General features: G+C 56.6%; 1 protein-coding gene across 4 annotated transcripts in view; it reads right to left on the bottom strand.

Moving 5' to 3' along the window:
* Positions 1 to 334: 334 nt before the first annotated feature.
* ATP6V0D1 (ATPase H+ transporting V0 subunit d1) overlaps positions 335 to 22,683 on the bottom strand; it is a 43,978-nt gene continuing 21,629 nt past the window's right edge. For 2 of the 4 annotated variants that reach the window (XM_003917039.3, XM_009196683.4), the window contains 7 exons: positions 15,829 to 16,000; positions 6,817 to 6,995; positions 5,378 to 5,457; positions 1,576 to 1,653; positions 1,273 to 1,449; positions 1,095 to 1,172; positions 335 to 991 (listed from right to left, as the gene is read on the bottom strand). In XM_003917039.3, coding sequence (XP_003917088.1) covers positions 830 to 991; positions 1,095 to 1,172; positions 1,273 to 1,449; positions 1,576 to 1,653; positions 5,378 to 5,457; positions 6,817 to 6,995; positions 15,829 to 16,000 — 926 coding nt within the window. In that variant the 3' untranslated portion in view covers positions 335 to 829. Of the gene's footprint in view, positions 992 to 1,094; positions 1,173 to 1,272; positions 1,450 to 1,575; positions 1,654 to 5,377; positions 5,458 to 6,816; positions 6,996 to 15,828; positions 16,001 to 19,874; positions 19,963 to 22,683 lie in introns of all 4 variants that reach the window. The other 2 variants (XM_021932363.1, XM_021932362.1) reach the window with 2 other exon arrangements.

Raw genomic sequence — 22,683 nt, 5'->3', positions numbered from 1 at the left:
CTCCCCCTCCTCCACTGACCTGGGGCAAATCATTTAAGACCATGGGTTTCCTCATAGTGAAATAGGGGTAATGACCCTGATCCCAATTGCTTGAAGCAACTGGAAAGGCCAGGGGGGCCTCCAGGGCCAACACCTAGCTTCCCAGGCCTGTATGCATCTGAGCCTCCAGCAGAAGAAGGAGCTATCTTCCTGGAACTCCCCAACCCTGAAGAATCTGGGCTGCTGACTGAGGGAGGGAAGTGGAGGCTTAGGCAGGGTTGCTTAGCAAGGTGGGGTCACAAGGGAAGTTAGGGGTCATGGAGAGGTACTAGGGTCTAAAGGAGACAGCAGACAGTTGGGCTTAGAGAGGGCAGTTTTATTGTCTCAGAGGGGCAGGGCTGAGGGAGGGAGCTGACAAGCAACATCCCCCCAGGCCCCAAGGACACACACACTCTATCCTTCCCATGGGCCATGGCTCTGGGAGTGACTCACAGAAGGGAGAGGAGGCTCGAACTGCCCCCAGCCCCCAGGGTTCTCAGGTTAGGGAGTTAGGGAGGAACATGAAAGTGACCACATGCTTCTTAGACACATCAGCGGCTGTAAACACAGGGCTGAGGGGGCCTCCTTGCTCTGGAGGGGGTCTTGGTCCATCCTTGGTGGGGGGTGCCCAGCCCCTTTTCAGGCCTAAGAACAGTCTCTAAGAGGGTCAGGAGAACTGGGCAGCCGCTAGGACAGTGTACTACACCCCGGGCAAGCAGGTGAGCCACAGGCTTGTCACAGACCACACACACACACGCACACACACACACACACACACAAAGAGTGCAATTGAGAGCCTCGGGCCAGGACGCTAGAAGATAGGGATGTAGTTGTCGATTTTGGCGCGGTGGCGCTGGGCGATACATTCAGCGATCCACACAATGTTGCGACACTCCTGCTCCTTGAGCTTCACAAAGGCATAGAAGACACCAAAGTGGAACTGGTTCAGGAAGGCCAACTTGTTCAGCTTTACCTGTGGACACAGGAAGATGTGGTATCCAGGTGGCCATGGCCACAGAGTCAGGTCTAAACCACCAGGTTGGCCTCCCTCTGACAAGCAGACCCCACAGACTCACCTCATGCTCAAAGAATCGGTCCTCCAGCGTCTTGTCTCCAGGGTTGCTACCTGCACCCTCGAAGAGCAGCTTGTACTCCTGGCCAGGGGGGTGGGGGAAAGCATGAGCATGAGGGTTCTGGGTGGGTGTGCTTGGTGACGACACGCCCACCCGCTGTCCTGCCAGCTGGGGCACTCACCGGGTAGTAATCGGCCACGTTCTTGACCTGCTCATAGTCATCAGCCCGAGCCAGCTGCGCCAGGCCCTCAGGGTAGAGCCGCCCACAGTGTGGAAAGAGCTTGGCACGGTCCTCTTTGGACAGCTCTGTGCCGAAAGAATTGATGGTGATGATGAAGGCGCGGCGGTCTGCTTCAAACTGTGGAGCCAGTGCACAGGTAAGGAGAGAGGGAGGAAGAAGAAGGCAGTAGCCAGTCAGTTGGCAGAGCCTCCCCAGGCCAGGGCTAGCGGGCACCAGCAGGCAGGAGGGCGGGCAGGCACTCACCTCTAGGATGGGGCACATGGCATCGGCCGTAGTCCCGCCCAGTAGGGTGCAGAACTTGTAGAAGGACTCCAGGTATGCCTGTGCAGAGCATGCAGCTTGCTCAGCACAGGCAAGGAGGCTCTGGAGGGCCAAGCCCTCATAGCTCCCTCCTCCCCTCCCTAGCCCCTTTCAAGGTGGATACAAGCACACCCATGGATGGGCCAGGGCAGCCCTTACAGCAAAGCCAAACACTTCTGTGAATCAGCCAAGTGGCAGCTGCCCATAGTCTCCCATGCAGGAGTGCCAGGGCAGGGCCCACTGGACTGTCTGCTTCAGCCTACAGTCCCCTTCACCCCCTCATCTCACAGAAGGCTGGGCTCGCAGGGGTCCTCTGACTTCCCCCTGCTGCTCTGCCTTCCTTTTCCCCAGATCTTTCCAAACCTCCCCTTCCTCAGCTTCTGAAAACCAGGTGTGGCTGGATGTGGTGGCTCACGCCTGTAATCCCAGCACTTTGGGAGGCCAAGGTGGGTGGATCACAAGATCAAGAGTTCAAGACCAGCCTGGTCAAGATGGTGAAACCCTGTCTCTACTAAAAATATTTAAAAAATTAGCCAGGTATGGTGGCGGGCGCCTGTAATCCCAGCTACTCGGGAGACTGAGGCAGAGAATTGCTTGAACCCGAGAGGCAGAGGTTGCAGTGAGCTGAGATCATGCCACTGCACTCCAGCCTGGGCAACAGAAAGAGACTCCGTCTCAGAAAAGAAAAAACAAAACAAAACAAAACAGGTGTCCGTGGGCTGGTGAGGAAAGGCCACACCTGAGAGTCCACAGGGATGGCAGGGACTGAGTGACCCGGCCCTCTCTGCCACCCTCCCTTACAGAACACCTCCTCCTCCCATCCTCCAGGCAGTCCCTCAGCATCACACAGCAAGAACAAAATTGTCAGGCCAGTTCCTGCTGAGGGATGGTTATTGCCTACACAGACGTCAGCTGGGCACAGTACAATGGCAGGCACATGGGCTGCCGGCGGGAACAAGCACTCCCTGCCCAGGCAAATTGGATCTGCTGGGCATGAGGAAAGAAGAGGTCAGCCCAGGCCCCAGGTCCCTCCCAACGCTCACTCACAAGAGCAGCCATGCTTCCTCCCAACACCTCTCCATGCCAAGGAAGGTGGATGATCTTACGGGCCCCATGGGGAGCTCCCTTGTAATGGCCAGCCTCCACTTAGACCTCCCTAGTCCCATCTGCTGGCATGGGCTCAGAGACTCTGGCTCCACAGGCTAGAGATTATTCTTCCAGGTTGCAGGCAAGGGCTGGATGGCGTGGAAAGCTTTTCATACTGAGGTCTAAACTCCAAGGTGTGGAGACCTTTCCACCAACTATCAGCCAGCTTGGGCTCACAGGCTTTGCTGGGTGGTGCTCCAAGAGAGATGAGATGAGACCCAGGAGTCTGTGAGCCCAGATCTGCCCTGGCGAGCAACGCTGGGCAAGCTTGACTCAGGGGAAGGCCTGAGAGTGACCTCTGGGATCACGGGAAACAAAAATCTAGGACAGGTCAGGGAGTAAGAAGCCTGGAAGAGAGGGTTGACCCCAGCACAGAGGATCTCAGGGATCAGAGGGCCTGGGTGGCAGAGATAGCTGCCAACCCCTCCCATGGTTTGGTGGTACCTTTCACAGTCCCTCTAGGGGCCTGTCCCCACAGTCACCTCCTTCCCTGTGGCCAGCCAAGCTGGATATGTCAAAAATCCCACAGCTTGCCCCAGTGGGGCCCGCACTTCCTATTTGTGGGGGAACAACTAACCAGGTCTTGGGCTCCATGCCCTGCTACCTACCCAATTGCTTAGCCAATCTGTACCAATCCCAGGAGAGGCTGATCCCAGGGTCAGGGAGGCTGGTGGGACTCTTCTCTGGAGGCTAGGGCAGCTAAAGAAACTGGCAAGATCCCAGCAACCCCAGTACCAAGGTCACCTTCCCACCCCCACCCTGTCCCCTGGAGTCTGCCAGTCCACGGCTGCTGCACCAGCTGCCTACTGTTCCCACCCGCCGGGTGGCTGAGGGTCCACCTAATCTCCCATCTGTGGTCATCGGGCTGGGACATTGCCTGACAGGCTGGCAGTCCTGGCACAAGGCCCACAGCATTGGGTCCATGTTTACGAGCTGGTGCCTGGGTAGCCCTCGCCAGCAACTCCAGCTAGAACCAGTCAGGCCCGGTGAGGGCATGGGTGAGGCTCGCGGACAGCCGCACCCCTCACCCTGTCTCAGGGCAGGGAACCCGGCAACAGGCCAGCTAGGCGCGTGCATACACACACACACACACACACACACACAGACACGTATGTTCTCTCTCCTCTCAGCTAACTGGCTGGCCTGTGCCCTATTAGTGGAGTGGGTGAGAGCACTCACTTTTGCAAACAAGCTGAGCCAGGTGTGATCCCTGGCACTGCCAGTGACTTATTATGTGGCTTTAGGCAACCCACCCTACTTCTCTGAGCCTTCAGTTTCCCCATTTTCACATGGGGATAATGACACCTTCCCAGTTCCTAGTGCAGTCCAAAGGATTAAAGAAGCTGACGACCTTCCCACCTCTGGTCTCAGGCCTTCTAATCTGCTCTCCACGTTGTGGCTAGAAGGGGCTTTCTGAGAAGACTCTGCTCTGTTGGAAACCTCCACTGGCTGACCCTGCCCACGGGACTATGTTCAAACTTCTGGCCTTACATTCAAAGCCCTGGGTAACTTGATCCCATGCCTGCCTCTTCTTCTAGACTTCTCCCCTGTCCATCTGGAATGTGTCCTTCCACAGCAAACTGCCTGCCACTTGGCGCATGCTCCATGCTTTCCTTCTGCACGTGTTGGTCCCTTGCCGACACCACTGCAACCTCCAGGCAGGCCCTTCCCCTATCACCAGACCTACAATGTGCTCTGGCCCAGGCCCCTGCAGGGAGATTGGCGGGCCTGGGCTCAGGCTGCAGCCGAATGTCAGCCAGCTCACTCCAACCAGGTCAGGAGAGGACTTTCACCCAATAGACAGATGAGGTCAGCAGGTCCCTTGGCCGGGGTCATCCTCAGCCCCGCTTTGGGGCCTGCCCACCACAGATCCATGTTCCTGACTATAGCCTGTCTGGGGTCCTGGCGCTATGTATAGCTCACTGCCTCACTGCAGCCAGAGCACAGTCTATCCCAAACACCCCTAACCTAACTGGTCTCGGGCTTTTATTTTTTTTAATTTTTAAACCTTCCTCTCCTCTCCGGTCCCCTAGCTCTTTAATCTCTTTGGGCCAAGGTAGTGCTGACCCAGAAATCCTGAGCCCACCTTCTATCCCTAGGGGTTGCCCAGTCTATGCTACAGCCTGGTGGGAGGCAAGAGGTGGGCAGGGGATGAGGACAGTGGGAAACGGCACTGACTCCAAGCTTGGGAACCTATGAGGGACATGAGGACCTGGCTATGCCTCTCCAGGTCCCTCCCCCACCATAACTGAGCACAAGTGCCTGTCCTTGCTGGCAATAGCTTAGGTAGGGTGGTTCCAGGGTTTACGGCCTGGGTGGTAGCCCATAACCCTCCTGGATGCTAGGGGAGCGCTGTCCAGGAGCCAGCTGTAACAGGCCAGTGGTGGAGCACCAGTCACTCCTGCTGATTTCATCTGAGCCCGCCACAGGCACTATGGGATAGAGAACCTGTTCCACACAGCCTTGTGCCCAGCATGGGAGCCAGATAAGCCCCTGGGATAGGAGCCTGGCATAGCTGCATCCTGTCCCAGCACCTCACATAAATCACCGTCCTCCCACTTCCCACAGCCCCACCCACCGACAGGCCAATCGCCCATACCTTGTAGAGGGTGTTGCGGATGATCTCAATGTTCATCTCGTCAAGGTCCTGCTCTGAAATGCAGTCCTGGAAAAAAGCCGCTGGGGAGGAAACGTGGTTTGAGGGGTGGGCAGGTGGTCTAGGCCAGAATCTTGATGTTCAACTGCCCTACATGGCACAGAGTACCTGTGCCACAAGGCCCACAGGACTGGGTACTGAGGGGTCCCCAGCCTGGGCTGTTGCCTTGGAAGTGGCAGAAGCAATGCTCTGGGCCATGTACACTGACCTGAGTTTCTCCTGCCTCCTTGCTCCTAAAATTGATTTATAAAGGAGGCAGCTAGCCATAACATGATCTAATCACCGCTGGGGCAGACCCAAGCTCAGACCATGCCAAAGACAGGCTTGCATAAGAGGCCATGACATCCTCCCTTCTGGAGAAGCAGCTGTGGATTCGGGGCCTAATGCCTACTTCTTTACACCCCCCAGGAAGGCCTGGCGCCCACATTTGGAAAACCAGCCTCCTCCTTAGGACAAGTCCAACAGCAGGGTAGGCACAGACCAGTGACCCAGGAGGCCACTGTGGGGTTGGAAAGAGAGGCCAGAGCAGGATACAGCACCCTCATCCCTCAAGAGGGCCTACAGACTCACTAGTCTATCTCTTCTTTAAAGACAGAGAAACTGAAGAAGCCACAAACAGCCCAGAACCAGCTCAGAGTTGCTGGGAGAGCCTATGGCAGACAAGGTCAGCAGGTAGGGCTCAGGCCTCTCAGCTCAGAACCTAGTGCAGCTTAGAGGCCTGTGGTTCAACCCTGGTGGCTTCTTGGAGGTGGTACCCCAGGCCCAGGACTCTGGCTACGAGGACACTTAGTGCCTTCTCCTCAGCCTCCTAAGCAGGCAGGAACTAGCACTGCCTAAGCAGGGCTCTGCAGGAAGCTCTTAATTCCCCTTCCCTGGCTTCTGACACGGACCTTGCATCCTGCTGGACACTGTCTGACCTGACCCAGGGGACCTGCTCAGTGGAGGGAAGTGACAATGTTTGCTTCGCTCCTCTGCCTCACAGCCAGCCAGTCACTCTGGCTCTGCTCAGGTTCCAGCTCGCAGAAGCTCCATAGTCTATAGGAGCTCCCAGGACTCCAAGGGACCTGGGCCTCTCTCTCACTTCTCCATGAGCTCAGCCCTCCTCTGCACTCTGGGAAATCAGACTGCTTCACAAAGTGAGACAGTCCCAGTCAGACCCTGGGGGAGCCTGCCTGGCCCAGCAAAACCAACAGGACAGGAGCAGAAGGGGGTGAAGTGAAGAGAGAATGGGAGGAGGAAGTTGAAGGGCAACAAAGGTAAGCAGTAGTGTGCAGGTCTCACTTTCTGGCTCAGGGTCATCCCCCAGCGGGTCCACAAATCCCACCCTGATGTGCTGATGCTGACACCACTGCCCACCTCCCATGACCAACACAGTGGCTCACCGAGAGGCGTGTCCACCAGAATGGCATTGTAGAGCTCAGCAGGTGTCTGAGCAATGTTCACGGCCTCCATCTGCTCGAAGCTGCCTAGTGGGTGGCACTTGGGTACAAGCTCAGCAATGGAGCGCTGGTGCAGCGTGCCCGTGATGAGCAGGATCACGTTGTCGATCATGTAACTGTAACTATAGGAGGCAGGCAATAGCAAGGAGCCTATCAGGGTGGGGGCTGGGAAGTCCTGGCATAGCACCATGCCCTTGCCCCCCTGCACAGGTCATCATCCCTTAACAATGTGTGCTGACTCATGGGTGATGCAGATAAGCACTAATGTCTCCTCTCCCTCCCCATGTTCCTCTCAAGCTCCTGACCAACCCCACAGCCAGAGGCCTAGGACAGACACAGCCCCCGCCTTTGGCGGGGTAGGGGATTCATGCCCTGTGAGGGATTGGGACACAAGTTAACTACCCCACAGCATGAACAGTGTTCTAACAGGACACGGGAACTGGGCACAGAAGGTGAGACATGCAGCTCAGCCCAGGGGTGAAGAGTGTGAGAGCCTGGGAAATTAAAGGGCTGGGAGAAGAAAGCGTGTTCTGGGAAGAGGGAACGGCATGTGCAAAGGCCTGGAGGCACTCACTGAGTGACGGATGCATTGGAGGAACTGGCATGGTCAGGACTGGCAGAGGGAGAGAAAAGCGCAGCAGCCGGCAGCACAGGGCTACAGCAGGCGGGGGGCAGAGGCTGGGTCTGGAGGGCCCTGGCTTTGTTTTGAGCACTAGGGATCTATGAGCAGGGTAAACAGGGGAATCGCCATCCAGTTAGGGTCACTCTGTCCCCCAGTGGGGACAGAAGAGGAAGAGGCAGAGATGGCGAGGGGAGGAAAGGCTGAGGAGTGGAGTGGAGAGAAGCTTCTCCAGGGAAGGCCAGCAAGGAGCCAGTGGGGGTTCTCTGGAGTAAAGGCCCAGGTCAGGCAGACCTGCACAGCCCATGCCAGAATAGAGAGCTGTCCTCTTCCTTTAGGGCCTGAGGCCAGGGCTGGGCATTCACCCAGGATGGCCTGGATAAGACCCAGAGACCTGAACAGGAGGCTGGGTCAGGTCGATCCCAGGTCGAGGCTCTCACCACTCTGCCCTGCAGAAGGCCAGCTCTGTGGGGTGTATGGGCAGCAGAGGGGGCTGTGGAGCTGGGGAGGGGTGGGACTGCCCAGTTCAGACTTGGCAAGGGACAAGGCTCTGCCTACAACCAGCTACAAAGGGGCTGGGGCAGAGAGTTCTGTGTAGTCACCTGTGTGGGGATGCAGTGAAGGGCAGAGAGCCCCAGGCCACAGTTAGGCTGCAGTAGCCACAACTATCCTCCAGTCTGTCACCAGAGATGAACTCAGGGTACAAGGGAGCTAAATGAGGCCTAGGGGAAATTCCTCCAAGGTCAGGGTGAGGCACCTATGGGAGGATAAAAGTTGGGGTGGAGGCTGCTGTTCTGAGCTGGGCACTGAGCACAGGTCTTGTTCTAGCTTCTGAGTGAGCCAGACCTAGGCCCCTGCCCTGTGACAGGACCTTGTGCAACCAGTGCTCAGGCTGTCCAGGGAGGACATTGGTAGGAGGTGAGTTCCCCCATACTGAAGAAAGAAAGGAGGGGAGGTGGCAGCCCAGGGCCCAGGCCTCAGCTCAAAGCACTGGCCACTGGGGGAGCTCCCACAGGGCCCTCCAGAAAGGCGGCAGGAGGAGAAGGCCCCAGCTCCTGTCCTGGCCTGACCCCTACTCCCCCTGCTTGCTCTACACTCCCCCTGCTTGCTCTACACTCCCCCAGCTCCCACCCAGCCTGGCGCCCTGCGAAGACCTTTGCTCTCCTGGGCCTGGGGCCAGGCAACTGCCCTCTCTCCGCCCCCAATCTGGCTGGGTCAGCTACAGGATGTGCACTGAGAAGAGACAGTCCCCTAACTCCCAACCATAACTGAGAGCCTCAAGCAAGGCCCACTTGCAACTGCAAGCCAAGAGGCCCAAATGGGCAGCCTCCTGCCCCCAACCCCACAGTGCTGACAGAGTAAGAGACCTCAGAGCTCACCAGAGCTTTGGGTCATGGTCTGCAGCCCCAGTCTGCATCTTTTCTACCCTGGACAGCACATACGCCTCCTGCCTATGAGGCCTCCAACATCTCACATACCCCAGAACCCATGCTGCATATGCGCCACCCCACAATACTCTAACTGCACCCCATCCAGCCCCAGTGTAGCCTTGGTGCTCCCTGAGACAGCCACCAATCCCCTGCCCCCAAGCTGAAGGATGCTTTTTTATGATCTCACTCCCTTTTGGACGGGAAGAAGGAGAAAAACACACCCAATGCCCATTTTATCCAAGTGATCCCACAACCACTAGCATTACCAGCCCCACTGTCAGAGCAGATAAGGCCCAGAGAAGGCCAGCACCAGGCCCTATCACACCACAAAGCAGAGGAGCTCCCTGTCCCCATGGCCAGTGTCCACACACCTCCACCCATGGCCAGGGCCCCCTGCCTGGCTCTACACACCCCACCTAGTCTCATTTTCTCAGAGGGATCCCCACCAGCCAGTTTCCTCTTTTTCAACCTCCCACTCCTTGTGTCCCCCACTCAGGGCATCTGTTTATGTGGGGTAAATGCTGAGCCTAGTAAAGGCCACTCACAATCACACCACCCCAGCCCCTTCAAGGCCCCCTTCAAACCCAAGCCAGGCCAATCGTGGGTGATCCTGTGCCAGGCCCAGCACTTTCCTTCCCGGGCTGGCTATAAGCTTGTTGCTGCTGCAGCCCTGTTTTTCTCTCTTGCCCAGTGAGGGGCAGAATCCTCTTTTTCAGGAGATGAGAGGCAGGACAGGCCTGGCAGAGATGAGGCTGGCCCAGCAGTCTGCCTTTCTCCCAAGGCTGAGGCCTTCGGCAGACAGGGAAATCCTCTTCCTCCTTGCCTGGCCTAAGCAGCTGCCTCCCTGCTCCCAGAAAGCCACTCCACCATTCCTCCCCTCATTTGGCCTCAATAGGAGGGAATAAGGTTCCAGCTGGTCAGTGTCTCCCTCCAGGGGAAGACAGCTGGGGAGTGGAGGGCCGGCTGCCCGCCAGGCCAAAGAGGCCCTTGTGGGATGGGGGTGGGGCCATCTGTATTCCTCTGCCCAGAGGCCCTCCCTTGCCCTGTGCCTTCAAAACTCAGTTTGGGTCCACAGACCTCTTAGTTTGGAGTTGAGGAAGCCACTTCCTCCAAGAAGCCTTCAGAGTCCCCAGCCAACCAACCCTGCCCCTCTGCTGTGCCCTTTGGTGCCACCTGCTGGAACAATATGGCTTCTCAACCCTGGGGGGCTGGTCTGGTGCTGGTGAGGCAGCCATGATGCCTGGGTACCCCTGCCAGCCTGTCCACTGCAGTCCCCAGCAGGGGCTCGGGTGAGCTGCTAGTGACAGTATCTGTACTCAGTCACATCTGGGTCCTAAAGAGCCCTGTGCAGGGTGGAAAGTGAACACAAATATCACTGTTTCTGAGCCCTGTCCATGCCCTCAGCATACCACCTCTCAAGACTTAGTTTCTCTTCCATATCAAGATAAGTGAGGGCCAGCCATGGTGGCTCACACCAGTAATCCCAGCACTTTGAGAGGCAGAGGTGGGAGGATCTCTTAGCTCAGGAGTTTGAGGACAGCCTGGGCAACATAGCAAGACCTCATTTTTATTAAAAAATCAAAAAAATTAGCCACTTGTGGTGGCATGCACTTGTAATCCCAGATACTTGGAAGGCTGAGGCAGGAGGATCACTTGAGCCCAGGAGATCAAGGCTGCAGTGAGCTATGATCATGCCACTGCACTCCAGCCTGGGCAACAAGCAAGATCCTACCTCAAAAAATAAAATAAATAGAAGATGAGGGCGGATGCGGTGGCTCACGTCTGTTATCCCAGCACTTTGGGAGGCCGAGGCAGGTGGATCACTTGAGGTCAGGAGTTTGAGACCACCCTGGCCAACAAGGCGAAACCCCGTCTCTACTAAAAATACAAAAATTAGCCAGGTGTGGTGGCACGCGCCTGTAATCCCAGCTGCTCTGGAGGCTGAGGCAGGAGACTCACTTGAACCTGGGAAGCGGAGCTTGCAGTGAGCCGAGAATGTGCCACTACACTCCAGCCTGTGTGACAGAGTGAAACTCCATCTCAAAAAAAAAAAAGAGAATATGAGTGAGGTGTGGCTCCAACAGAGATAATGAGCTCTAACCTGCTCATAAAAGTCCTGCCTCTCCCCGAGGCACAGTTGGGTCCTTCCACCTGGTCTGAGCCTTCTGGGCCTCACGGAGCTCCTGCATGCTTGACCCCAGGCCCAGGAAAAGAGTGGCAGTGCTGGCACTTCTTCAACGCAGGAGCCAGGTCTAGCCCAGGACCCTGAAACCACAGCAGGCCTACAGCCCCCAACTGCAGAGTCCTGCCACGGACCCAGAAACAGTGACTGTAGATAGCAAAGACAGGAACTGGCCAGGGGAGTCGGGGCCAGAGGAACCTGATGCCCCTCTGTGACCAAGCAGGGCCCCAAGGTCGGGGTGACAGGTCCTGGAGAAAATCACAGATGTGCTGACAGGCTCATTAGGCATTTGAGGCCACTGTCCTGGGACAAAGCCTCTTTCCAGTTTCCCACTCCAGGCTGGTGGCACTGAGGCCCCTGACACAAAAGAAATATGGGCTCTCAGATCCCCCAGGTGGTTCAGGTTACCCATGCCCAGGCTCTGTCAATGGGCACCTGGGCTAGGCCCCCTCCAGGGAGGCTCACTCATTCAAAGACAAAGGCCTTTAAAGCCCACCTGGGACTCCCCAGAGGCCACACTCACTCCTCCCACAAGTCTCTCAGCTTCTCTTCCAGGACCGACTCTCTCAAGGGAAAACATCATGGAATGGCCCAGATCAAAGTCCCCTCCAAGGTCAAAAAATCCTGACAGACACTATCCCAAGTCTCACAGCAAGGTAATGACTGGGCTTGGGCACAGTGACATAACAACATGTTAGTGGCATGAAACTGAGCTAGATCCTCTCAAGAGCACATGACGACAGTCTACTTTAGGGGCCCTATCTCAATCAGGCTGTCGGCCCCATGCCAGACAGCTGCCTCTTTTCCAGCCACCTACTCTCTCCAGTGGCCTATCCCCACTTGATCCTGGAGTCCTCCCAACGCTGTGAAGCCACCTGTGAACCCCAGTTCCATTTGCTAAAGCTGCTCACAGTCCTCTCCAGGCACTGTCTATACTATCACTGGTACCACCCCACTGCATCCAGGCATCTCCCTCCCAGCCCCAGGCCTGACCCAGACCAGGTACTGGTTATATGTGCAGCTGAAGGCTGGCCAGGACCTACAAAAGCAGTGGACACTGCCTCACACGGAAGGACAGAGGCAGCCTCAGCCAGCTCCCGCTTTCATCACCTCCTGGCAGAAGCCTGCTCCAGCCAGCCTGGGACAGCTCCAGAAGCAACTACGAGGCCCTGAGGGATGGAGCTAAGGTGAACTCTGTGATGGTCCCGACCTCTGTCCCCAGCTGGGCCAACTTTGTGGGCAGTCAGGGCACTGTTATCTCAGGTCTTCACACCCAGGACGGGGCCTCTCACTGATGCTTCTACTACCTGGAGGACTGTACTCTCCTCTCTGGCTACATTCCTCTGGGTTTTCTAGAGTAGCTTCCTCCTTCCCAGAGTGGGCACCACACCTGGAGGCTGTTGTGTGGGGCACAGAGCCAGGTGCACCATGCTCGCTACTCAGGACATGTATAGTTCCCTCAACCTAAAAACCCCCTATTCCAATGCTTCCTTTAAATGCTTTTCCCCTCAGCCACACTAGCCACCTCCTCAGGGAAGCCAATCGTGAGCCCCAGCCTGGGGGAGCTCAGGCCTCTATGGAAGACTTCACCCCTTCCTGCAGCACTCCACACACACACTGGGGATGACCTGCTGGGACAGAGTGGAGAAGGGAGAGTGGCCAGAGAGGTAGGATTTAAGTCAGAGAGGCATCATGGGAGCAAAGAAATAGCTAGGTGACTGGGGGCTGGACACTGCAGAGTGGTCACACCTGGAGTGAAGGTGTGGGTCAGGGGTGGCTTTAGCCAAGGCCTTGTGGTGGAGTGATGGGACTGTTGAAAGCTCAAGGGATGAGGGAAAATGAGAGAACAGACAGTGAATGTAAAAGTTTAGGTCCCCTGAGATGGTTTTTAACTATTTGAGCTTGCTTAGATACTGAAGGGAAGAATTTGGAAAGGAAGGTGCCTGCACGGACAGGAATGCAGATGAGTGGCCACTCAGCATCCAGGGAGTAAGGTGAGGGCACTCAGAACATTGGTGGAAGGATCCAAGAGAAAAGGAAAGGCGCTTCTGCCATTGGAATGGGCTTCAGGGGGTGGGGGACAGAAGCAGCACTGGGAGGTATACGGGTTTCTACTGTCTTTGTGAAGAAGGTGGGCCATCTGCCCAAGAGGAGGCTGGGGGCAGGAGAGCAATAGTATAAGATGGGAAGGTGGTCTTTGCAGTGCTGGTGGGGTCTGCAGGGTGCTGAGTAGGTAAAGCCAGAGTCTGCCAGGCAGAAACAAGCTGAGGCTGGCTAAGAGGGTAAGTATGCATGCCTGGCAGCAAGGATGACCCCCCCTCCCCCAAGGCTGGCTTCCCCAGCTTTCCTCCCCGCAGTGGAGGTAGGGGGAGGGCGGCTCCAGACTGGAGGCTGCTGGGATTCCTCCAGGGCTGGGGGGCTGCCAGCCGGGTGGGACCATGAGTTGGGCGGCCAAGAGAGCTGCGGATGTTGGCAGAAAAGTGCTCGAATGATGGACCAGGGAACCTCAGCTGGGGAGGGCGGGAAATGAAGACAGAAGGGGTAGCAGGGGAGGAAGCAAGGCCTAGTGTCCCGCTGAGTCCGGAACCCGTGTCCCACAAGGGACTGAGAGTGGGCTGGAGGGCCAGAAGGCTGTGGGTAGAGAGGGTGCCTGATTCAGCAATTTCAGGGGTGGAGCAGTTCCAGGTGGTGACATGGGCCTGGGCAGCCATCAGTGGGGGTGGCTGAAGTGCAGAGCAGAGGAGGAAAGGTGCAGGTCATTGGAGATGACTAGGTCATGGACCAAGCAGACACAGGACCTGATGGGCTGACACGTGACTGCTGAGCTCCTGAGTGAGGGCAGGAGTGAGTGGCTGGTAGGACTGTAAGCCACAATCACCCATGAATGGAAGGGATGGGAAGCGGCAGATTCGGAGAGCCTGCCACAGGACAGAACTTGGCTGCTTTAAGCACCCTTGGTGCTTGCAGCCAACCTCTAGCAAAGAGCTGGCAGTTGTGCAGCCTCAGTCACGCTCAGACCCCTCTCCAGTTTCATGGCCTGGCAGGCTAAGACCAAGACAGGCCAAAGGCTAGTTGCACAGGCAGGTGGGCCGGTGGGCAGTGGGATGGGTGATATCTACCCTCTGACCATGGACATGGGGTCAGGCCTCCTCCGGCCAGCCTAGCTGGCAAGGCCAGAACATTCACCAGGAAGCTAAAGCAGCCTTGTGCAAACAAGTCTCAGGCTGGGCTCTGGCAATAAATGTACTGCTTCCTGGTATGTCCTCAGCTCTGGCTTTGCAGCAAGGAACACAGAGACCCAGGCCAGGGAATGATCAACAGATGGGGAGCTGCAATGTGACCCCTAATGTGGCACCACAAGAGATACCCCATTACCAGCCTCCTTCCCCAGTAGGTCCATGTTGGCATACTTTGATGGTGGCCAGGGCAGCAAGGAGGCTCTCAGGGAAGGAGGTCTGTGGCCAGGAGAGGGCCTGCTTCCTAGCTTGGGCATGTTCCCTGGCCCTTCAGGTGTCCCAGCCTGTGACTCCTGCCTGAGAATGGAGCCCTTTGGCTGCAGCACTTCCTTGAGCAAGTGGATCCTGGGCAAGTGGCTCCTAACTGCAGGGGATAAGAATCAGGCCAGGCAGCAGGCATCTAACTCTGTCTCTGCAGGGACAAGTGGGGCACGTGTGCCAGGTCCCAAGGAGGACAGTGGAGGCACCATAATCAGGGAATGGTAAAAGCTAGACAATACTCAGAGAGTTCAGGGAAATGCTTCACATACTGCACACTCACATTCTGCCAATGCAGGGTACTCTCCTAGACGCTAGCTGCCGAGCATGCCTCTGCTCACCACCCCTATGGGGCAGCCACCTAGACTGGGGCTACTTCTTTGTCCACCAGGACCTGGCTCATGGCTCTTGGGACATCCCTGCAAAGGGACCCTCTCTACTTTCCTATGTCCACAGACATACATGGCCAGCAGAGACTGCCCAGTCCAGGTGCCCTCCCCAAGCCTGCAGATCCCAAGGTCCTTTCCTCCACTCAGTTTCTCCAGGAGCTTGATGAAGGCAGAGCTGTGCCCAAGCGTCAGACAATGAAGAAGCTGGGGCAGCCAAGGGTCATATGAATGGGGGCCTGCCTACCTGAGTTCCTGAGGGCTTGTGTCAGAACTGAGAAAGGCAGCTAGACGTTCAGCCCGCTCCCCAACTGTACTCCAACCCAATCTCCCTGAGACCCAGGGCCATGGTCAGAGCAGACAGAGAATGGGCCTAAGACCTTGGCCTTTCAGAGCTCTGTCCATCGCCTGACACCTGACCCCTGGCATGGGGAGTGGGGCCTGGTGAGTGTTTTGTTTGGGTGCTGTAGGGTAAGAAAAAGGGCTCCCACCTTCCCAGGTTTCCCTACCCTAGTCTATGTGATTGGGGGAAGAGGCTTCATCCAGCACTACTGTGTGGGACACTCTTGCCTGCCCACCATATCTTCAGCCAGTAGTGAACATGCTGGTGACCCCACTTTATATGTGGTGGCCTGGAGGTCCAGCGTTGTTGAATGATCACGCACACAATCAGGGAGGACTCTGAAAGCAGGGCCCCGTGACAGCTGGCCTGACAGAGCTGTCCTTAGCTCTGACAGCTGACGTAGGCACGAAGGCAGCTGGCCTAAGCCACACTGGGGCCAGCTCCTGCAGGTGTAACTATCCTGCCCAGGTAAGAGGAGAAGGCGCCACAAGGCACACTCACGTAATGAAGTCTAGGAAGCTGGCGAGTGGCTCATAGGCGTGGTTCCTCATGTGGCGGAACTCCACCACCATCTTCTCCTTGAGCCGGTCATCGATGACTGACACCGTCAGAGGTGATGCCTCGTTGGCCAGGAAGTTACCATAATCAGTGCTCTGCAGATGCAGTTTCAAGTCTGAAACCCAAGGGTAGGGGGTGAGGGCTAGCCTTGCTGGGCCTCCCCAAGGGTCCCAAGTCCCCATTCCCACCCCGATCAGCCCCAGTTCTCCCCTGCAGTTGTGTCCCACTACTACCCTGACCTCCATCTCCCTGTTGGCTCAGGGCCTACCACAGGGCAATCAGCTAAGGCCCTGGAGATGCACCAGATCTTTGGGACACAATCCAGGACATGGGGCCCCAAAGTTCGAGCATAAGAGGAATAGTTCCTCCCCAACATGATCAGAAAGCCTGGGAAACTCCAATCCACAACCCAGTCTTTGAGGCCTTTCTGTATGCTAAGCTGTAGGCTGGCCCTAACCTAGAGCAGCTAAGTCCTGAGTCCTGCACTCTAGGGCCTCAGGGTCAGAGGGGCAAGCCAACATACCCCGAGGCAGACACAAGGCACATGAAATACAGAAGATGCCTAAAGCTGTGGAGTGGAGTGGAGAGGCCACCAAAGATCAGACTGAGAAGATGAGAAGGCCACAAAAGGCTGGGCCACAGCAAAGGGCAGGGGCAAGAAAGTATAAAGGAAACAGCCAGGAGGAGGGTGTGAGTGACAAGTGGCCTTCAGGGCAAATGAGTGGCATGCAGGGGAGGTGAGGCTGACAGGAAAGACTAAGCATCCCTTCAGAGTGGCCGGAGGCAGGTAGACCAATCCTGAGGGCTCTCCTGAGCATTCAGAGATGGCCTGAGGGAAAAGGAAGGAGAGGCAGAGCAGAAGGGCCCGGGGGAAGCAGGCCAGGGAAGAGGCAGTGGGATCCTGATGAGAACCTAACAACAGTCTCCCACAGTGTTTTGTTTTGTTTTTGTTTTTGTTTAGAGATGGCATCTTCCTATGTTCCCAGGCTGAACTTGAACTCCTAGGCTCAAGCGGTCCTCTGGCCTCAGCCTCCCAAGTAGCTGGGACTATAGGCATGTGCTAGCTAGAGTGATCTTTTTAAAACACAAGGCAGACCATGCCATTCATTGGCCTTAAACTCTCCCCTACTCCTACTTCACTCAGAAAGGGAGTCCCTTCCAGAGCCTTCATGTGGTGGTCCCACCATCCCCGCTCTACCTCTCTGACTTAGGTCCTGCGGTTCCCCCATGCTCACTATCCACAGCCATGTCCCCACCTCAGGGCCCTTCCCTGTCCCCTGGCCTGAAAATGGAGCTGTCTCCCTCCCTTCCTTCAGATCTTTCCTCACACACCCCCTCTTCAGAGGCTTCTCCACCAGCCCATCACTGTCCCTTCACTTGTGTTATTCTTCTCAGCAGTACTTATCCCACCCGATACAGGACACAGAAGCTCCCTTGGGACAGTACCAAGGGCAGTGGCTGAGAAGAGACCCAGGCACATGTTGGCGGAGGCTGGCTTGGAAGACTACATGCCTCTCCGTCCCCTGGGGAGGCTGCCCAGGGGATCAAAGGCAGAGCTGCACTTGGGACCACCTCCACACGCTGTCCTGGCCACGGCCTCCCCAGGTGTCTTTGAGGCTCAGGAGACCATGCTATCCTGGGTTGTTTAGAGAGGGAGGGAAGTGAGGCATATAACCCTCTACAGGCTTAGGGGACCCCGGTGATGCCCCTCCTGCTGTACTCCATCAGGAGAAGACAGCCCCAACCTGGAGTCAGGCATGCTAAAAGAGAGATGGAAGACAGCATGTTGAAGGTAGGGGTATGCACAGGTCTCTGGAATGGACGCCTTCCACCTGTATCTCCAGGGGCCTGGTGGCAGGCTGCACTCATGACCTCTGTGGCTCCTGGGTACTCATGGAGTGAACTTCAACCTCCAGAGGCCTGCAGGAGACACCACCTGCTACCTTCACCGTCACTCTGCAATTGACTACTACTTTCCTCCCATGGCCACCCAAAAGGGCATAAGAGAGCCAGGCAGGGCAGGCAGAAGCCACTAGCCCCTGTTCTGCTCTGTGGACCCCAATGCCTTTTTGCCTGGGAGATGTGCACTCTCCTACATCCTTACTCCAGGCTGTCTGCAATGAGCCCTTGCCCTGGGATCTCTTCTCCCACATCCTTACCACATCTAACCAAGTCCCAGCTACTCCTAGAGTAAGGCATGGGTGAGAAAAGGTGCTTTGCTCAGTAAACTTGGGTGGTTGTAGTATTTCATTCCCCATTTGGTTGTTAACTGTTCTTAACTATAATTGATGGTCACTGCTGAAATAATATATTGCCTGTATTTCTACCTCTAGAAGTGGGTTTCATGTGCTAGATTTTAATATCCTTGAGCTTGGGCAAGCGTGCAAGCCTCTTTTTTTTGGTTTTGTTTTTTGTTTTTTGTTTTTGTTTTTGTTTTTTTTTGAGACAGAATCTCACTCTGTTGCCCAGGCTGGAGTGCAGTGACAAAATCTCGGCTCACTACAACCTCTGCCTCTTGGGTTTGAACGATTCTCCTGCCTCAGCCTCCTGAGTAGCTGGGACTACAGGCGCATGCCACCATGTCTGGCTAATTTTTTTTTTTATTTTTAGTAGAGACAGGGTTTCACTATGTTGGCCAGGCTGGTCTCGAACTCCTGACCTCGTGATCCGCCCACCTCAGCCTCCCAAAGTGCTAGGATTACAGGCATGAGCCATGTGTGCAAGTCTTTTTAAAAGAAACATGGTTTATTTGTACAAAACTGAAAGATTGTTAATGCCCCTGATGTGGTTTTTGTGGATGTGAAATGGTGAGAATATTAACTGGTTCCTTTTACTGTGGTATTAAAATGAAGCCTTCTTAATTTATCAAAGTCATGTTCATGCTCTGATTTTATATACTTGGGGTTCTGGCCCAGGCCCAGCAAGTGCTGAAATCTCCACTAGGGGAAGCTGCAAAGTGGATGGCAGCTGGGAGCCAGGACTGGAATACAGTTCTCTGGGTCAGACCCAGGCACTGGTGAGGCAGCTGCCAGACCAAACCTGTCTGCTTATTCACACAGCCACTGCAGCCAGCCAGGAGCCCTTCTCAGGCCAGGAGACTTCTTCCTTTTCAGCTATAGCCTGGGCCTAGAGGCCAGGCCAGATGTACAGGGTGAGCTCCAGGGAAAAACTCAGTCCTTTGGGTGGCACTCCTGCCAGTGACTCTACTATTCCCCGAGACTGGGAGTCTGGACCCCAGTCTGGCCTCCTGATCCCTCCCCTCCAAAGCACCAGGGGCTGGGCCTCACCCGGGCATCTGTGTACACACTGCTCTTCCAGGCCCTGGCACAGGCTGCTGGGAGGCTTCCCCAAGTGAGCTGTCACCTCCCACTCAGGATCCTCATGAGCTCTCAAGCAGCGTGAAACTTCCTCTGCTCCAGCCTCCCACTTTGCTCCACATGGCTTCTCTCCCTAGCTCAGCAACTTCCCCACTGCCAAGCACCTTTCCCCTCCCCAGGCCTCCATGACTCTCTATCCAACACCTGGCACTGGTCGGGGGTAGTCCCCTCATCCCAACATGAAGCGGGCAACCCAGATCCACTCTAACTGGAAACACATGGGCTGTACAGTGTACTCAGCCCCATGTCAGGAGCAACCTGTGTGCCGGACCTCTCAGCCATGCCCATTTCAGCCTCAGGAACAGAAATCAGACAGAACATGAAACCTGTCCAGAGTCCCAAAACTGGGGCGTAGAGGGGCTGGGAGGTGCAGCAGGCCTGAGGGATTCTGTCTGTCCCCAGATCTGGTCTCCTCCTCTCCTCCCCACTCTGCACCTCCTTTACTGCTCTCTTCCCCAGTCCTTGACCCAGGACAGGCTTTTCAGATATGGACTCAGCTGTCCAGACGGATTTCAGTCCCAGATGACCTGGCAGGTGGTGGCAGAGGGGTGGGAGAAGACAGGGCATGCCTTCTTCCCCTCCTCGGAGGCAGTCTGGACACTCACTGCTCACCTGACAGGCACGGACCGTCAGCACTGTCACTGGACTGTCATCACTCAGGGACAAGTCCCTCTGGCATCCCTTGTGGCACCATCCATTCCTAGAGAAGCCAGGAATGTGTGCACATGAATGAGGGGGCAAAGCCAAGCAGCAGGCTCTCTTCTGCAGGCCCCCCACTCCTGGACTCAGCACGGGCCTCCAAGCAAACACCCCTGTGCCTTGGCTGCTGCATTCTGCTGACGCTGCATCTGGGGAAGCCACGGCTCCAAGCACTGCTGGAACGCAGGCGGCCGGGTGGTTTCTGCTGGCGTTTGTCAGATCAGAGCAAACCCGGGAGACTCTACTGAGAATCCTGCCCAAGGCCTGAGGAGTCTTCCCTACCAGGAAACTTATTTTTTAAAAGCCCCCAGGGATGATGTCAAAGGGCCGTTCCAGACCACTTTCCCTGGCCAAACCCCACATCTCCCTGTGACCCAGGGAAGGGGGACAGCCTGTCAGCCAAGAAGGCGACTTAGAGGAGGAGGCCTACTGAACCCTCAGCTCACCCATGAGGAGACCACACAGGGCTTCTAAACCAGCTCCGACCCTGTTGGAGAAACCTGGCTCCCAGACCCAGTGGCTGGCAGCCCCAAGCCCTAAGACAGTACCGGTCAGGGCTAGGAGAAGGCTGGTTGGGATGCTCCCTCCTCCCTAGCTTCCTGCTCTCTCTGAGGGATGCGGAGGAGGGGATGTGACTGGGAGGGGACGTGACTGGGAGCAGGATCTAAGCACAGAAGGAGAGGCCTGGAACTTGTTGAGAGCTTCGTGGGAGACCTGGCCACCCAGCCCTGGCCCAGCCCCTGAGGGCAGCCAAGGACGGCAGGGGCTCTGGGAAGCCAGGGGTTAGTTCTGCTCTGGGCCCTGGGCTCAGCAGTCTAGCAGCCTGATGGCCTCGGTGATGGCCACTGAGAGGCCCAGACGTGCCCGGCCGAGGCATGAGCAAGCAGTGTTCTGGCTAGCACAGACTCGGGGGACTGCTCTGGTCTACCCACAAGCCCAGCTGTCTACCCCAAATCCTCCCATCCATGGCCCAACACCAGGAATGTCTGGCCAGCTTGTGATCTCCCACAGTAAAAGACTTCCTTGGAGGCCGATTTCTCATGTTCAAGAAGATGCTGCTGCTCTCAGGAAGTTCTCTCTGCTGTCTGACCTAAACCCCAACTCAGAAGCAGCAGACCAACTCAGTCTCCCGGTGTCTCCAGCCTTCCCTCAGGCCTAGGCTTGCTCCTCAGTCTGCACCCCGGGACGTTCCCACACCTCCTCTGTGTCCCACATTCTTGTCCCCATGTTCAGATGACTCTCCCTCCAACTCCTTCTCCTGGCACTACTCAGGCCTTCTGCCCTATATCTTGGCTCCCTACTCCCAAGTCCACTCTCCACACCATCAATAGAATGAAGTCCTCCAAATCAAATGGCTTGCTGTCACCTTCACCTAGCAGTCCATGTAGCCCTGGAGCTGGAGCTCTGCCCTCCACCACAGCCTGGGAGGCCCCGTGCCCTCAGCCCTAGCATTACCTCAGCCCTTGACTGGTCTAACAGTGCTACTTGCTGGCCAGAGTGACCTTCCTGTGATCTCTGCTCCAGCAAGTGCTCCAGGGAAGTCCACAGGCTGCTGGAGACAGAAGTCCTTAAAGTGTAGGAAATAGTGCTGCTTTCTCAGGCCCATGGAGAGGCTGGGTTGGGAAGACACACCCCCAGCCTGGAAAGTGAGAATCCCTGCCCTCCCGCCTCCACAGGCCGGCCCTGTCCACCCTGAGGTTGCCTGTGTCAAGGACCATTGCCCTGGTTCCAGCAGGGGCAGCTGAGGTCTTTGAAGAGGCCTGAGAAGGTCGCAGCCTAAGACCCACCTGGCATGGCTGCCCCTCTCAGGGGTCGCCAGGCTGCACCAGACTCAGGCTGGCCACAGAGTGGGCCCCAGCTGGCACCCCTGACTATTACCCTAGCCCTTGATTAGTAAGAGGGCATAGGACACTCAGCCTGCCCAGTGCTTTCTGCTCTCTGTGTGACAAAGTATGGGCTTGGCAGCCAGCATCAGACAGGCCTTGAGAGGTGGCAGCTGGGCAGCCCTGCCCCCGCCCACTTCCTGAAACTTTTCCCAGATCCTGCCAACCCAGAAGGGGATCTTTCAGCCTCTCCAGGGCTCCCAGGGTCAGATGGCACACAGCCTTTTCAGCCCCCAGGCCTCTGCAGTTCCTCCCCAAGGGCCACAGGGAGGCAGAAAGGAGGGTCCTGGCCCATGCCAGGGGGTTGGTCCCATATGCCCCTGGGCCCAGTAGGCATGGAGGCAGCCCCTGGCCAGCACACTAGGCGGGGCAGCCCCGCTCGAGGCTCCCCCGTGGCCTCATGGCCGGCCCATGGAGGGGTCTTGCTGGCCAGCTGGCCACGGCAGAGTGTGAGAGGACAGTGTGTTCCCAGACTTTACTTCTGCTTTTCCAGAGGTCACTCAGTGAGGCTCTCCTGGGGAGCTCAGGGGTTTTCAGGAATTGAGGCCCATTGAATGGAACCAGATGTGAGAACATGCTCCCTAGACTCTGGTGTGCCCACACTGCCATTCTCTGCAAGGGTGGCAGAGCCTTACAGCCTGTTCTACCACTCCTCTGGCCTTGCTGAGAAGTCTGCTTCGAAGGGACTGGACCTGGGCTCTACCTCCAATGCTACAACTTCTACTGGCTCAAAGTAGGAAAACTCAGACAGATGGACTGATGTGGACAGATGGCCAGGCTGGTGGCCCAACAAAGCGAGAGCTGCCCTGCCCCTCCTCGGTGAATGTGCTCAGCCTGAC

The sequence above is a fragment of the Papio anubis genome, chromosome 18 (genome assembly GCF_008728515.1).
Source record: "Papio anubis isolate 15944 chromosome 18, Panubis1.0, whole genome shotgun sequence".
Lineage (NCBI taxonomy): Eukaryota > Metazoa > Chordata > Mammalia > Primates > Cercopithecidae > Papio > Papio anubis.
The sequence above is the reverse complement of the archived record's forward strand: the minus strand, read 5'-3'. Positions and strand labels throughout refer to the sequence as shown.